At 42.7% G+C, this 17,266-nt stretch overlaps 1 protein-coding gene across 2 annotated transcripts in view; it reads right to left on the minus strand.

Annotated features, from left to right (window-relative positions):
- DLGAP4 (DLG associated protein 4) overlaps positions 1-17,266 on the minus strand; it is a 108,667-nt gene that overhangs the window by 58,582 nt on the left and 32,819 nt on the right. For both annotated transcript variants that reach the window (XM_072112111.1, XM_072112110.1), the window contains exons 2-4: positions 10,356-10,431; positions 4,498-5,554; positions 1,541-1,752 (exon numbers count right to left, since the gene is read on the minus strand). In XM_072112111.1, coding sequence (XP_071968212.1) covers positions 1,541-1,752; positions 4,498-5,496 — 1,211 coding nt within the window. In that variant the 5' untranslated portion in view covers positions 5,497-5,554; positions 10,356-10,431. The remainder of the gene's footprint in view (positions 1-1,540; positions 1,753-4,497; positions 5,555-10,355; positions 10,432-17,266) is intronic.

Here is a 17,266-nt window from a genome sequence, read left to right on the forward strand (position 1 = left end):
CAAATAATTTTGGTGAAAAGCATAATACAATGAAGTTTAAATTGTGCATATACATCAGACTCTTCAGCCAGCTATTCCCCCTGACTTCCCCTTACACATGCATGCACAGGGAGAGTGGAAGTAGATGCCATTCATCATTCCTGGAGCATATGGATTGATAAGCTCCAACAGCTTACCATAAATCTTCTTTTCTATTTGCTCGGGGAGAAAATTGCGACATCTTATTTAAAGGGGTATTCCCATCTGGGTATTCATATTTAATCTAGTTAATCTGCCATAAACATACATTTCTATAATTGGATGTTATTTAAAAAAAAATGTTCCTGTGTGAAGATAATTTTCCATAAATGTAGCCAAGTTGTCCCTTAGAAACAAGATAGCTGTCCTTGGATACGACCACCTCCGCACCCTGACTGTTATGGCCAGATATGTGCTATTGAGTCCTGCCTGACCACCTGGATTCAGCGTTTCCACAGGATGGATGTGTGACATGTGGTAACTCCAGGACATTTGAAATGCAAAAACTTTTTCTTTCTTTGTGCAATCACTCCAGATGGTGGTTGTATCCAAGGACAACAATCTCTAAGGAACAACATGGCCAACTTTATAGGAAATTATCTTCACAAAGGTGCATTATTATTTCCAATTGAGGAAATTATTCAATATGGGAGATTAAATTAAATGTGAAAGCCATGTGTGGCTAACCGTTCAACCTCACATTTGTCCATATGCATGGCCAATTAGTGATTTCATTTTTTTTCTACTTACCTCCAATATTTGAAATTTAAGTTTTTCCTTTAATATTTTTTTTTATGAGTCTGAAAACCCCTTTTATTTTTAAATGTATTCCAGGGATAACACTGAACAACGCAAAGTCAAGATAAAATAAAGCGACTTCTGGGAACGTTTGAAACTTTTTACACAATTTTTGATGCCAAACCAGGAATGGATTGAAAAAAAGAGGAGAATTATCATCCACTTCTTTTTGGGCAGATTTATCAAGCTGTCTGAAAGTTAAACATTATGCAAATGAGTCTTAGGGGCTCCAGGCTCCAAGGGCCGGGAGCCCCTTAGGCTCTTTTGCATAATTTTTTTTAAATGATTTTGTAAAAACCAAGGCATAATAAGCTAATAGAAGAACATATCCGGCCAGAGGGGACACACACAAGTGTGTCAATGTGCTTAGTTTACAATCCTTTATCCTGGTGCTTCATTGAAGTACTAGTAAGGTTGGGTACATGGCAGGGAGCTGCAGAAGGATTGTGTGCCTACCTACAGGCGCACTATATACAACATGAACTGATATAGGGATATGATGATATGATATGACACATACAGTGACCCTTCACTTTGTAAAGTTAACAGAAATCCATGGATGAATACAGCAGTATTTCTATATGACCACCACAGGGGGGCACTATATTCACAGACAAAAATAATCTCTATAAGATCCGACTTCTCTTCTGTGTATTTAGTGTCCATATATAAATATACTATCATCATGTCAGTAGTAAGAATAGTGAGATCTCCTTTCAGGTACCTGTGCGTGGTGCTCTGCTCACTTAGTGACTGCTGTGTGGCCTTGAGGTAGCTTTGCCTCCTTGCTGCAGTTTTGGGGGAAGGTTGGGGGCTGCCTTCTGAGTCTTCACTGTCCGCATCACCCATAGCTTTAATATAACTTCCACTACGCATCCGCCGACATGGGATGTCATCTTCCTTACATGGTGCTCCGGTCCAGTCTCCACTTGGAACCTGTAAATCATCGTAAGTATGACAAATACATCCAGGAATTGGGAAAATAACAAATCAATACAACAATAAATAGGAGCCGCTGATATGTCTGGAAGTAATATTTCACTAGAACATCTCTTCTTAGGCTAAATTCACACTACCGTTCCTTCCCTCCGTTAAAGAAGGTAAGAATGGAGGGTGGCTCAGTGGTTAGCATTACAGCCGTGCAGCGCTGGGGTCCTGGGTTCCAGTCCCACCCAGGTCAACATCTGCAAAAGAGTTTGTATGTTCTTTCCGTGTTTGTGTGGGTTTCCACCGGGTCCTCCGGTTTCCTCCCACACTCCAAAACATACTGGTAGATTGATTAGATTGTGAGCCCCATTGGGGACAGGAACTGATTTGGCAAACTCTGTGCAGCGCTGCGTAATCTGTGTGCGCTATATAAATAAAGGAATTATTATTATTATTATTTTAACATATCAGTTCAAAAACCCATTGACATCAGTGTAAATTTTATGTAATCCGTTATGTTTTGTCAGGGATCCGTTATCCATGCGTTTTTTTCAAATGGGGAAAAAGTACTGCAGCCTCATTTTTTTCTGTCCAAAAAGCGCATGGATAATGGATCTACACGGAATATAACAGATGACATAAAATTTACATTGATGTCAAGGGAATTCTTAAGTTATACATTAAAGCTCCGTTAAACTTTTATTCTTTACTTTTTCGAAAGAGGGAAGGAACAGTATAGTGAATGAGCCCCAGAACTCTGAATTGATTTAATCGTCTGTTATTCCAACTTGAAATGTATACATAAGTAGACAAGCAGGTGTTACCATGTTGGGTAAGGACAAATAAACTATTTCCTTAAGAAGATTTTGATTTTCAGACTTCTACTGGTCATTCAAAGTTGACCTGCAAGTTCTGGTGGAACCCAATGACCATCTACTATAGATGTCTGTGTGTGATAGCAGATGTCAGAGAAAAAAGGGTCAAAGATTATTTACTAAGTGCCGAGTAGCCTATGACATTGTATATCTGGAGTGGCCTGTTTTCCAGTGGTCTGGAGTGACATGTATTCTACATACACATATTGGGGCAGATTTATCAGCTGTCTGAAAGTTAGAATATTTCTAGTTGCCCATGGCAACCAATCACAGCTCAGCTTTCATTTTACCAGTGCTCATGAATATTTTAAAGGGGAGCTGTGATTGGTTTCCATGGACAACTGGAAATATTCTGACTTTCAGACATCTTGATAAATATGCCCCTTTGACTTTCAACATGCCCAGTCCTTTCTCCTTAAAGGGAGGTATCTGATTTTGACAACCTGATATTTTTTATCTTAGGAGGATGCATTTCTGTTTGCTGTTTGAGAGACACAGCTGATGTATGGAGACTTGCTTTCAGGCAAAGCATTATGCAGAAATGTGTATCAGCCAACATGTGTATAGCATACATGTCACACACAGACACATCAGCTGTGCCCACACATATCAGAAACATCGTACACATCAGAGGCACACCGGAAACATCATATACATCAGAGGCACACTGGAAACATCACACACATCAGAGGCACACTGGAAACATCATATACATCAGAGGCACACTGGAAACATCATATACATCAGAGACACACCGGAAACATCATACACATCAGAGGCACACCGGAAACATCACACACATCAGAGGCACACCAGAAACATCATATACATCAGAGGCACACCAGAAACATCGTACACATCAGAGGCACACCGGAAACATCGTACACATCAGAGGCACACCGGAAACAACATATACATCAGAGGCACACCGGAAACATCATATACATCAGAGGCACACCGGAAACATCATATACATCAGAGGCACACCGCAAACATCATATACATCAGAGGCACACCGAAAATATCATATACATCAGAGGCTCACTGGAAACATCATATACATCAGAGGCACACCGGAAACATCATATACATCAGAGGCACACCGGTAACATCATACACATCAGAGGCACACCGGTAACATCATACACATCAGAGGCACACTGGAAACATCATATACATCAGAGGCACACTGGAAACATCATATACATCAGAGGCACACCAGAAACATCGTACACATCAGAGGCACACCGGAAACATCATATACATCAGAGGCACACCACAAACATCACACACATCCGAGGCACACCGGAAACATCATATACATCAGAGGCACACCACAAACATCACACACATCCGAGGCACACCGGAAACATCATATACATCAGAGGCACACCAGAAACATTGTACACATCAGAGGCACACTGGACACATCATATACATCAGAGGCACACCGGAAACATCATATACATCAGAGGCACACTGGACACATCATATACATCAGAGGCACACCGGAAACATCATATACATCAGAGGCACACTGCAAACATCATATGCATCAGAGGCACACCGAAAATATCATATACATCAGAGGCACACCGGAAACATAACACACATCAGAAGCACCACGCAAACATCATATAGGAAGAAGAAGCCGTCTATATGGATATGGGAATTATCGAATGGATACTCCTTGTTTGTTCTCGGTTGCCACAAAATGGAAAGGAGAATACATAAATGGGGTTTATTACTGTATATGCCACCCAATTGACTTTGATCATTTACTTAGGTAACATTCAAGAATTAAAAACATATTATGCTATATAATTGTTGCAAACTAAGCCAATCAGTATTTTTTTGGTCTAGTTTCTTCACAACCTACCTGTAGGTATTGGTAGCTAAGATCCTGGTGACAGGACTTGGACTTGAGCAGTGCTTTGTCTATGGTGGCTGATGCCTTCTGACACACCTCTCGGGCATGACTTAGTGTTAGTGTCGACCAAGAGCCTCTTTTTAATGATGATGTTGAGCTAGCAGGGACCACCTCACGAGGTGTAGGTAATGGGGACAAGGTAAGTGATGGGGGCTGGAACGGAGTGAACTTGAGGTCATTATTGCTTTTGGATGCCTTCAACATGCTCTCGCTGATAGTATTATATCCACTCAAGAAATGCCGAGTCCCATGATCAGGACGCCTTCCAAGAGTCATCATGCCCGCTGGGTTTCGGTAACTTCCTGTGTCACTATCTAAATTGTCATCCGAACTCCACCATCCAGAAACTCCACCACCTCGAGCCTGGCCCTTCCCATCCCCCTTTCCGCGTTCTTTACTTTTACTACGTTTTGTTCCCTTAGTGTCCTCCGATGACCCTTTCTTGCCATTCACACTGGCCCTTCCACCACCCTCGAGGGATTGTGACTTTGCAAACAGTTTTTGCACAGAGTGAACTAAATGTCGTATCCGCCCCGGGCTTTCACTGCGGTCCTTTCCTTCTGGGGCTTGCCTTTGGAACTGAAGAGTACTGAAACCATCTCTGTGAATGGGCAACTGCTTTTCAAACTGGTCCAGGAGGCTGGCCGGAAGGCGGTTGATTTTTGCAGGAGGTGCGTGTGGGGTTGGGTATGGTGGTGTCTCCTCAGGAGGTTCATAATGGGAATTAAAGTGAATACGAGGAAAGGTGCTACTATTTGAGAGCTGGTTGTTGAGGGGGTATAGGCAGTCCGGGTGTAACGAGTTCTCAGGGTATCGAGGTTCTGGAGGGTAGGCCTCAGTAGAACTGATTAGGTAAGGTGTCCGGTCTTGTGGAACATACAGGGTGTCGGAATGAGTGTCCAGGTTCCCGGACAGGTGCCGGCTACGGGTGTCCCCCAAACCCTTCATTGCAGTCGGCACCTGCAGATCATCTCGTCACAGGTTGCCAATTTGGATTTCAGAATCCCTGAAAAATGAATATATCTGTTAATATGGGACATCCATACATGAGAGAAAATCTTCTACTGATACAAGCAAGACATGGATTTCTGTAGCTCTAAGTCTATCATGGCTCAGAGTATTCTGTAATGTGTTTATTATCCTGATACCCTTTGGGAACTCTTCCTAATACCATTGCCTCATCATTTACTCTCCTTTGTTCGGCTGTCCTTCACTTGACTATAATATCTTTCCAATTCCTCCCTCTGTGCCGTAAACTTTCATGTAATCCATTAGAACTGGGACACACGCTTGGTTATTATGATTCCTCCACTCTTGCCAGTAACTCCTTCTGCAACTTTCCCCCCTTACCCAAAACCGGGAATTCTTCCCCCACTCTTCTTCACCTTCTCTTCTTGACCTTGCCGTCTCTCAGACTCTATCTGCATGGATCACATTATGACTGCCCTTGTCACTGTCCCTCTATACTTCTATCCCTTGGCTCGGGATTAGAGATAAGAACACTGTTAGAAATTACAGTTTCTCCCTCCTCCCCCTCCCCACTGTTTTATACGACATAAAGGTGGATGGGAGGGAGAGGAGCCATTCCCAGTACAGCGGATCACAGGCACAATCCTAAGGCCTTAATCAGGATATTAATCTTTTCCATTTAACCTATCTCAAAGAGTTGCACCGCTATCTCCAATCCTCTATCGATACTCACTGCTGTTCTCTCCCGCTGATACAGTTATCTCAGGATGTAGATCTCTCTATAAGCTATGGAGCTATCACTCCGTCAGTGTCTATAATACTCATAGCCTGGCCACTGTTTCTTCTCATCTATCGTTCTAGAGAGAGAAGTCTACAAAGTAAAGTCCTCAAATGCAAAACATTCTGATGTACACAACATTTATCAGTTATTCACTGGACGGGTGATGCATTTATTATCTTTCAAGGTTCAACCATTGGGGAAAAGAGGCATAACTTTAAGCTGATGGGCGACAATACAAAATTTGTACCAGATCTCCTATAAAGCTCCTATTTCCAGTTGTGACTGCTGGGTTCCCCAACTTAATTATTTATCTACAGGATATGTCATACATACATGATAGTTGGGGGCCTAATTTCTAAAGGACCACTTCTTAATGGGGTCCAGCTGGGCTTAAGTAGGGGACTGCCTGTATTCGGACCAGATGCTGGAAGGGGGCTACAATACCTCTGTTCTCATAGGTACTGGTGCTAGTCCTCGGGGTAGAACTCATATCTATCATGGATTAATGGCATTTCATAAATAATCAAGCTGGAACTACCCCTTTAAGTTACAACCTACCTGGGAAAGGTTAGACCATGGAGTAAATGGTAAGGTGCATGTGTGACCACCTCTCCGTTCACTCCTGAAGGCCTGATAGAGATATAGTAGCATTTCACAGTCCTCCACCATTCCCATTAAAGTGACTAGAAGTCGTGGCCACATATGAAAACGAGTCCTCCTGGGTCTTGTGATGATTTGGGGCCCGGGTGATGTTATTTTATTTAGTCTTACCGACATGGCAGTCTACCAAATGTTCATACTTTAACCTGGCACAAAATATCAAATGTTCTCCCATCATTAGTAGAATAAAGAGATGGCAGCACTCAGGTTAAGGTGGTCAGCCACTTATACCAAACTTTAATGAAGTGAGTATAAGGCTCTAATAGGGTCACCCATACTATAATCACCCTGTTAAAGTTTCCAGTGGGTCAACCAATTCCATATCAGTGATTGGAGGTGCATCAGCACTCCCCTCCAACCACTGATATGAAAGTGGTCATGACGGAGGGGGTGTGCAGACAGTAAGGACTAAACAGTCCCATCATCCACTGGAAATCAGCAGGAGACAGGACATCACAGGAAGTTCTGAGTCCTGCTGCCCTGGGGGTCATGTGATCCGCAGCAAAGGGAAACATTGGGTAAGTATAGTCCTCCATCCACCAGAACCCAGCAGTCCTGCTACCCAGGGGTGATGTGACCCGCAGCTCCAAGTGGTAAAGGAAAACATAAATGGGACACAAGATATCATAGAAAGTCCCAAGTCCTGCTGCCTGGGGGACCTACAGCTCCGGCGGTGAATGAGAAACGTCAACAGGTTGAGTATAATATGGGTGGTCTTATAAGGGTCACTTGCCATATATTACTACATTAGTACAATTTCCCATTGTACTAATTTAATCATTGATGATTAAACATGGATGAGAATAAATGATGAGAATATCAATTGTCCTCCTTCATGGGTTATACATACGCTATGTAACCTAGTCCCAACCTAGGACATGGCATCAGCCTAAAGTTGTCTGTTCCAGGTTTATGATGGCGCTGGAGTGAATGCGGAGCAGTCTGCCTGATCATAGGGTACGGAGGAGCTGTCATCTGTCACCAGAGCTATGAAGTAGCTTGTCTGTGCCACCTCTGGCGCAGAAGAAAGGGGTTACTATGAGCCAGCGCTAATTGGCCGCTTGCAGCGACATTCTTGTAGGAGATAACAGAGGCGCAGTGGTTGAAGGATTGTTTTCTTCTGGCTGCTTTCTTACAGAATCATGCGACTCACAATGTTATGGGGGCACTACGTCTGTCACTGGGGCACTGCCACTGGCGCTATTTAGGGGCACTGCTCATTTTCTGACAGCACAATGAGCCCTTCACTATATCTTGTCTTCATATATGTAACCATTGTTTTTTCCCTATCGGATCCAATGTGGCTTACATAGAGTAGACATACCACGGTTCATGTCTACGAGACTACATAATAAGTAAAAAGTCAATATTATATATGGCTAACTAATGGCATCAGAACTGCAATAGAAGCCCCAACAATGTGGTAGGTTGATCACCACAGATCTAAAACGGCTCACTTAGTTTCTGACTAATATTACATATAATGCACTGATTGTGTGGGGGTCATTTACTAAGGGCCCGAATCGCAGAATTCAGCGCAGCAGCAACACCTGGTGGACATCGGGGGAACTACCTTAGTGAATCGCCGGAAGACCCGGATCCTCCGCAGAGAACGCGCCGCTGGATCGCGAATGGACCGGGTAAGTAAATCTGCCCCAGAAACTTTCCACTTAACTCCAGCAGTTGGCAGCTCCCTGTGCCTTTCCTGTTGAACTGGCCCCCTCCCTTCTTCTCAATAGACCTTTCGAATGTCTACAGACAATGGGGATCATTTACTAAGGGCCCAAATCGCTATTTGTAGTCGCGTTTCCCGAAAATTACCGCTTTCCCCTGAATTGCCCGGGTTTTTGGCACACGCGATCGGATTGTGGCGCATCGGCGCTGGCATGCACGTGACGGAAATCGGGGAGTGGCCATCGGAAAACCCGGTGGATTTGGGAAAACCGCCGTATTTTAAGAAAAACTGTGTCGCTTGACACGCGCTTACATGCACCCAGCAACAGATGGTGAACTCCAGTGAACTTCATCGTATCAGCGACACCTAGTGGATATCGGGCGCACTACCTTAGTGAATCCCGTCCGGACCCGAATCAGGGTTTTTTAAATTAATTCTTGAAGAAATGAGAATTATAATGCAGCAAGAACATTTTTTGCAGTCTGTTAAAAGGATATGCCAGAAGGATCTCCAATGTATCTGTACAATGGAGGGCTAAGATGTATCCCACTATATGTTCATACAGTGGCATCTGTCCTCTGGTTTGGCTACATCCCCGTGAAAGTGGGAGTGAACGTGGGTAGCAGCCAGTGATTGGCTGCTGCCGATGTTCAAGGTGTTTCTCCAGTGATGTCATTGTCCTTATATGGACATCACTGGGGTCCTCAAATGGCCTCCGCTGAGCGTATATGTCGGTCAGCAGGAGGGAGCAGGATGGAAAGATATAGGTTGCTGTATCTTTCCATCCTTTGTATACTGGTCAGAAAGAGGTAAAAAGAATGTATATGTCTATAGATACATTCAGTGTATATACTGGGAGCTTTCATGGCATATGTGCCGTGCGTATACAAAAGATGTGATGTGTATATAGCCATACCGTGTGCCGACAATGTCGCTCGTAAATAGCCTCTTATTTTTCTCTATGGGAGAGGGACTTTATGGCAGAATCCTCTGTATGAGGTGGAAATATTGTAGGAATATTCCAAATTAGTTCCTGCACATCATATATCACTCTTGGTCCCTATACTTCCATACATCTTTCTTCCTATCTTAATTCGCTTTGAAAACACATTAGTGCCAATCAGGGTCAGCTCCAGGTTTCAGTAGGCCCCTGGGCGGCAGAGCCTCAGTTGGCCCCTTTGCAGTGAACTAACGTGGCAGCTTTCAAAATTCAGAAACTAAAACGTCTGGTCTAGTCTGTCATACCAAACAGCCCCCTCATGGTTATTTTATATAAGTCCCCTCACTCCCTATGTATTCATTAGATACAGCCTCCCTCATCCCCATGGATTCTTTATATACAGCCTTATGTGGGCCCCCCAGCAGCTCTGGGCCCCAGCACTTGCCCAGGTATGCCCAGTGCTGGCGCCGGCCCTGGTGACAATGTGTGTTATCCAGTATCCTAAATGTTAATATTGGAACACGTCCATTAGGCAGCTGACAATGTTTAATTTTGGACCGTGTTCTAGTTGAACGTATCAGGGGATATAACCTTGTTCTAAATATCAAGACATCCCATTCCCTATCCCTCCTCCTGCCTTACTGATTTACATGTCCACCACAGATAACCCTTCGTGCAACACGCATTAACCCCAAGCACGAGTAATCCCATTGTACTATACCCTGCTACTACTCCTCACTGTACAATATGTGTTGTGCTACCTTGTTTTCTTATTACTCTACCTCTGTTCCATGGATTTTTCCATCTTTGTCTTGTCACCGATTCTCCTCCCTCTGCAAACTCGGACTATTTTTTATCCTGCAGGATAGAAAAAAGTGAGCGGGTTAAGAGCAAGAAGGGAGGTAGGAAACATGAAAGAGAAGATTGAATAAGAGAGAGAGGAAGGCTGCTGCCAGGATGTGGGAATCCAGGGAGAATGGAGAGAGAGACGGATTAAGAGGATGAGCAGCCCTGCAAGAAAATATGATGGAGGAAATTATACACTGGAGATCAAAATGACACACTATGGAAGATCTACTAAAGGGGTTTTAATATAGGTCATCAGTACCAGATTGGTGGTGATCCAATAACCATCAGCCCCACATATCAGGCATAGTGTTCCAGAAAAGTAAAACTGAGCTGTGAAGGATCTGGTGCATGTTCACACTGTCTTGTCTAACTACTACAAAGGATAAGTAAATAAAGGTGGAAATATCCTATTGAATGCAACTTACTAATGGGAAACCCTTTATATGGTGGTTGAAACTTGCCCCTTGGGATGTGTTGTAATCTGCGGCAGGACATAAAGTCAGAAAGTAATACATTTCCTTCAACACCACAGAGTACACATGTATTATTCATTAAAATTAATTGGATATGTGTGGAATTTACTATCCACCAGCCAGTGGCTTGGGAGCAATGTATGGCCCTAGCATGTGGCTCTTAACCTATTGGCCATTGTAGATACTATTGGACGTAGGCAGGGTCGGCTCCAGGTTTCAGTAGGCCCCTGGGCGAAAGAGCCTCTGTAGGCCCCTTTGCAGTAAACATGGGAGCATTAAAAATTTAGACACTAAAACATTCTCCTGTTCCCTAAAATATTCCCCAGTTTATCATCTCAAACAGCCCCTTCATAGTTGTTTTATATAAACCCCCCTCACTCCATATGGATTCCTTATGTACAACCTTATGTGGGCCCCTCCAGCAGCCCTGGGCCCCGACACTTGCCCAGGTATGCCCAGTGCTGGTGCCGGCCCTGGACGCAGGTTGCACAAGGGATGTTATAGTCTAGGGGCTAAGGTAAGAACAATTTCTCCTACTCATAAACTTTTTTTCCTTGTATCATATCTTGTGGTTCTAGACAAAGTTGGGAATCTACAGCATAACAAATCTAGAAGGAGAGATATTCTTTTAGCCACTGTCTTTGTAGAATTTTACTTATACAATCAACATTGGACTGACCCTCCGGGGGACCGAAGGAACGTTTTGACTAAAGAATCCACCGGTGGGCCCTCACACTGTTGAATTATAATGTTGGTGACTGGCTGATAATGGGCCCATGGCCTCCCAAAAAGGCCCCCATCCAAATCCTGGCTACAGAGTCAATAGTATTGGTGTATTTAAGGCACTGATACTATTGATATAGTTGAGTACTTTAAGACAGCTGGAATAATTGCAGGGGGTGACCTTTTCATTGAAGATTATGAGTCTGTATAATGTCATGGAAATCAGGTCGGAATAGGGGGATAGTCTTCTCAATAGTGGATGGTCCTTACTTTGTTAAGATTTGTTCTTCTAAAACACATGACTGTTTTTCTACATGGACCTATGGTATATTGGAAACATATCCCAGCATGCACTACTTCAGTCTGAGTTGAAAATGACAAAATATAGGAGACCATCAGTGACCACTGGAAACATCATCTTGCTCCATGTTTTCTACACACGAACATAACCAGATAGAAGATTTACGTTGATTGTTTATGCAATTTTTTATATAATGTTTGACTAAGGCCTAAATGTCAGGTGGCCAGAAGCAATACCTGAAGCTCATAGTCCCCTAATGATCATGTAGTATTCAATACTGGTATTTTCTTATGTGGTAGAGCAGCTTTTATGCCCCCTCAGGCATCAAGACCTGGTTGCTACTTCTAACCCTGAAACCCCTTCTAGCTACACTCCTAAGGGAATGAAGACGCTATAAAAGATGTCCAGTTTTTAGGAAATAAATATTATAATTAGTGTTTCTAAGATTCTACTGGATATAAAGTAAAATGAAAAAGTTTTCATAATCTCAGTGTTATGCATTATGGGTCAGGGAAAAGACCAGTGAACCAGACAAAGATGGTAGGCCTCGCGACTAAACCACCTTCTCAGCTGTCCCTGACTACTCTGAGCAGAAGGAGACAACTGGTTGACGCTCTCTTCCTGAACCAAAGTGCAAACATCCAGTCAAAAGCAAGACAATATAAACAGAGAAGGATAATCGCCAAATATGTGGCAGAACCAGAGGAAAATACAGTACAAAATCACAAGACAAAAGGATAGTCAGAGAATAAAAAATCTTAAATATAGCAAGAAGGTATTTAGCTGCTCGTCAACAGACTGGTAGTGGGTTATTAGGTCATTTTCAGCTGACAGGTTCTCTTTAAATCTCCAATTGAAATTTTTGCTTAAGAAAACACATCTTTGAATATTTATCAATGTAAAATGAGGATAATCAACAACAACAATGCTATAGTAGTGGTCGTGATTTGCTTCTTTTTGCCTGCACTGAAGTTAAGCAGGGAGAAGGGTCAATTTGGAGTTTCACTTGACTGCTGTCATGTCATATTGGTAGCTCTGGGTGGAAAAGTATGTGACCGGTTAAAGCTCTATATGGTCTAACGCATCTACTACTCAGTAGGGTCATTTAGTAGGTATTGAAGCCTCCTCTTGCCAGGGAATTTTGATTCCTGCCTGTGTGTGTATTCTGTTCACTATGGTCCTCGACAGTGGCATAAGTAGGAGAGTCAGGGCGCCATAGCAGACTTCTTGATGGGGCCCTCCCTCCCCCTCAAAAAATATATCTATTTGTATAGTCACACATTTATACACTCATGTACACACATTTATGCACTGATATATACATTTATACACGTACACAAATCTGTCCCAGTAGCTGCTAAACACATGGGGGAAGTGGCAGGAAGTAGACATGAGAGATCCCTAGTCCTGTCGCTCTGCTGTCCCCTTCCTCTCCCCTGACATTTCTTATCAGAGCTGTGCAGATGTGCACTGTATATACTGTATACAGGCAGTCCCCGGGTTACGTACAAGATAGGGTCTGGAGGTTTGTTCTTAAGTTGAATTTGTATGCAAGTCGAAACTGTATATTTTATAATGGAAGTTCTAGACAATTTTTTTTCTTTTGCCCCAGTGACAATTGGAGTTTCAAAATTTTTGGTGTAATTGGGCCAAGAATTATCAATAAAGCTTCATTACAGACATCTTACAGCTGATCATTGCAGTCTGGGACTATAGTAAAGCATCCAGAGAGCTTCACCAGAGGTCACAGTGGGCAGAGGGGTCCGTCTGTAACTATGGGTTGTCTGTAAGTCGGGTGTCCTTAAGTAGGGGACCGCCTGTATATATATATATATATTTATATATATATATAGTGGACATCCTTCATTCTCAAGTGTGTCAAGTTGGATGCTGGAGCCCCCTAACACTATGGGCCACATAGCAGCTGCTACGGCTCCTACCGCTGTATTTTCGCCTCTTGGTCCTTGACTATTCATTGGATTCTGACCATACCGTGTTGTTATCTGGTTGTGGCCTTGGTTTGTACCTTCCCTTCCCTCTGTTTTGTCCTAAAGTACATTCCTGGTTTTGACTTGCTTTCTACTACAGGTTTTTTCTTCCCTTTCCCTCTCCCTCACCTTATCCAGTGTAGGGTTATATTGCCCATTTGGGGGCTGCTATTAAGGTCAGTCATAAAATAGGGAGGGACAGTTGGCCGGACACGTATCAGCAGGATATTTTCTATTGCTTCTTTTACCTTTTAACCCATTGTAAGGCTTTTCTAAAAATAAATGTCAGCACCTGCAACCAACTTCTGTACAAGAGAATCACATAGTTGTAGTTGCATTTTATGCTTTACATGTCCCTATGAAGGTGCAATTTTAAAACAAAGATTATATTAGAACATGCAATATAGGACTAAGATTTAGCTAAAATAGTAAACTTTTCTTCACCTCAACCAACTACATTTCTATGCGTCATTAGATGCTGCTCCTTAGATTCTGCTGCAGTTGTAATATTTCCTAGAGCTTATACAATGTCCAGACAATTAGAGTCATTAATTTCTGCACCCAATATGCTGATTACACTTTCTACTGTCAGGTGGGTGGAGCAAGACTGTCTTCCTAAGACCACCCAACTAACATTCAAGAGAGTAATTAGAATATTAGCTATTGAACTGAATTGCACTGTTTGCTCAAGAATCATACGGGCTTCATAGAAAACCCCAAATGCTCTGCAATCAATTAAGGTACATTAAACATATTAACATATTCAAGTGAACACCTAATTTTACACCACTAACCTGCCAGCTCCTTCAGGTATGGTATGAATTTTCCGTTTCAGCCCTTACTCTTTTATATTCAAAATTTGCTATAAAAATTACCTCCACGTTCCTATGCAAATGAGCTGAAAAGAGTCACTTTTTGCCTGAATTGACTCAATTGGGAGAATAATTAAACGCTCCCCTTTTCTTGATTTGTATATTACAAAGAAATTTTAAAGGTAAAAACCATTTAGTAAGAAAATTAGAAAGCGGCGCTACTATGTGCTAAAGAACTAGAGATAAAGACAGTTGAAGACTTTTGTTGGAAATGTGAGCTGTAGATAAAGATCTATACTCACCGGCCACTTTATTAGGTACACCATGCTAGTAACGGGTTGGACCACCTTTTGCCTTTAGAACTGCCTCAATTCTTCGTGGCATAGATTCAACAAGGTGCTGGAAGTTCCTCAGAGATTTTGGTCCATATTGACATGATGGCATCACACAGTTGCCGCAGATTTGTCGGCTGCACATCCATGATGCGAATCTCCCGTTCCACCACATCCCAAAGATGCTCTATTGGATTGAGATCTGGTGACTGTGGAGGCCATTTGAGTACAGTGACCTCATTGTCATGTTCAAGAAACCAGTCTGAGATGATTCCAGCTTTATGACATGGCGCATTATCCTGCTGAAAGTAGCCATCAGATGTTGGGTACATTGTGGTCATAAAGGGGGATGGACATGGTCAGCAACAATACTCAGGTAGGCTGTTTCGTTGCAACGATGCTCAATTGGTACCAAGGGGCCCAAAGAGTGCCAAGAAAATATTCCCCACACCATGACACCACCACCACCAGCCTGAACCGTTGATACAAGGCAGGATGGATCCATGCTTTCATGTTGTTGACACCAAATTCTGACCCTACCATCCAAATGTTGCAGCAGAAATCGAGACTTATCAGACCAGGCAATGTTTTTCCTATCTTCTACTGTCCAATTTCGATGAACTTGTGCAAATTGTAGCCTCAGTTTCCTGTTCTTAGCTGAAAGGAGTGGCACCCGGTGTGGTCTTCTGCTGCTGTAGCCCATCTGCCTCAAAGTTCGACGTACTGTGCGTTCAGAGATGCTCTTCTGCCTACCTTGGTTGTAACGGGTGGCGATTTGAGTCACTGTTGCCTTTCTATCAGCTCGAACCAGTCTGCCCATTCTCCTCTGACCTCTGGCATCAACAAGGCATTTCCGCCCACAGAACTGCCGCTCACTGGATGTTTTTTCTTTTTCGGACCATTCTCTGTAAACCCTAGAGATGGTTGTGCGTGGAAATCCCAGTAGATCAGCAGTTTCTGAAATACTCAGACCAGCCCTTCTGGCACCAACAACCATGCCACGTTCAAAGGCCTCAAATCACCTTTCTTCCCCATACTGATGCTCGGTTTGAACTGCAGGAGATTGTCTTGACCATGTCTACATGCCTAAATGTTGCCGCCATGTGATTGGCTGATTAGAAATTAAGTGTTAACGAGCAGTTGGACAGGTGTACCTAATAAAGTGGCCGGTGAGTGTAAATCTGCCTATATCTCCGGCTAAGTAGCACAAAAAATCCCACCACACTGGGGGACATGTATCTTTATTTCTGCTAGTCAAATTGTCTAATTATTGTCGTTTTTGCCACTTTTTACTGCGACTTTTGCTGTCGTTTTTCTAGTATGCCTTGGTCTGCACCTTGTGCCTTATGTATCTTTATTTTCCACATGTTCCGTGCGACTTTTCACTTATGTATCACTTGTTTTGCTTATTTTTGCGACTTTTTAGGCGCAGGGTAGGGGCGGAGGAAGGATTTTTTTCGTGGACCCTGTTTTTACATGTAAATTGGAATTATTTCACATGCTTTAAATTTTTTAAATTTTGCTCAGTAACCTGTTTTTTTGAAAATTAATACATTTTTGCATTTACATTTTTTTAAAAATGTATTGGTTACTTCTAAGGGTGAGGTCATACGTGGAGTTTTGATTGCGTTTTGAAACGCATTACTACAGCTGAGGAGAGGTGATTTGCCTAATTACGTCACTGTTAACTTTTGCGTTTTGTATACGCAATGTATTGTTTTGTATATGTTATATAATATAGTTATAGTTATAGTTTTGTATATGCAAATGTTAACAGTAATGTAGTTAGGCAAATCCCCTCTCCTTAGCTGTTGTTCAAAATGCACCCTTAACATGTGTGACCGCAGCCTCATATGTCGTCATCTCCCTGGGGTGTGACCAGGGGGCTTAAAAATGCAGGACAAGGCCTCAAATCCAAAATTAACAGTAGTGTCCACTCCTGCATATAACCCCCTCACGTGGCTTGTGTTTATGTGGATTTAAGACATTTGCAACAAAAAGTCTGAAAAAGAAGCCAAAATTTGCGCCTGCCAGGATAGGCAAAACTGAACATGTATCACAAGTAAATAGACCTGATCATACATAAGGTGCAAAAAAGAGCCGCCAAATGTCTCAAAAATTCACCACAGAAAGAAAAAACTATTATACATGTTCCCCACTGTGTTATGAAAGATGAGATTCTCATCTTTGAATGAAACCAGAAGTTTTTCATTTC

Source organism: Engystomops pustulosus, chromosome 6 (assembly GCF_040894005.1).
Source record: "Engystomops pustulosus chromosome 6, aEngPut4.maternal, whole genome shotgun sequence".
Classification (NCBI taxonomy): domain Eukaryota; kingdom Metazoa; phylum Chordata; class Amphibia; order Anura; family Leptodactylidae; genus Engystomops; species Engystomops pustulosus.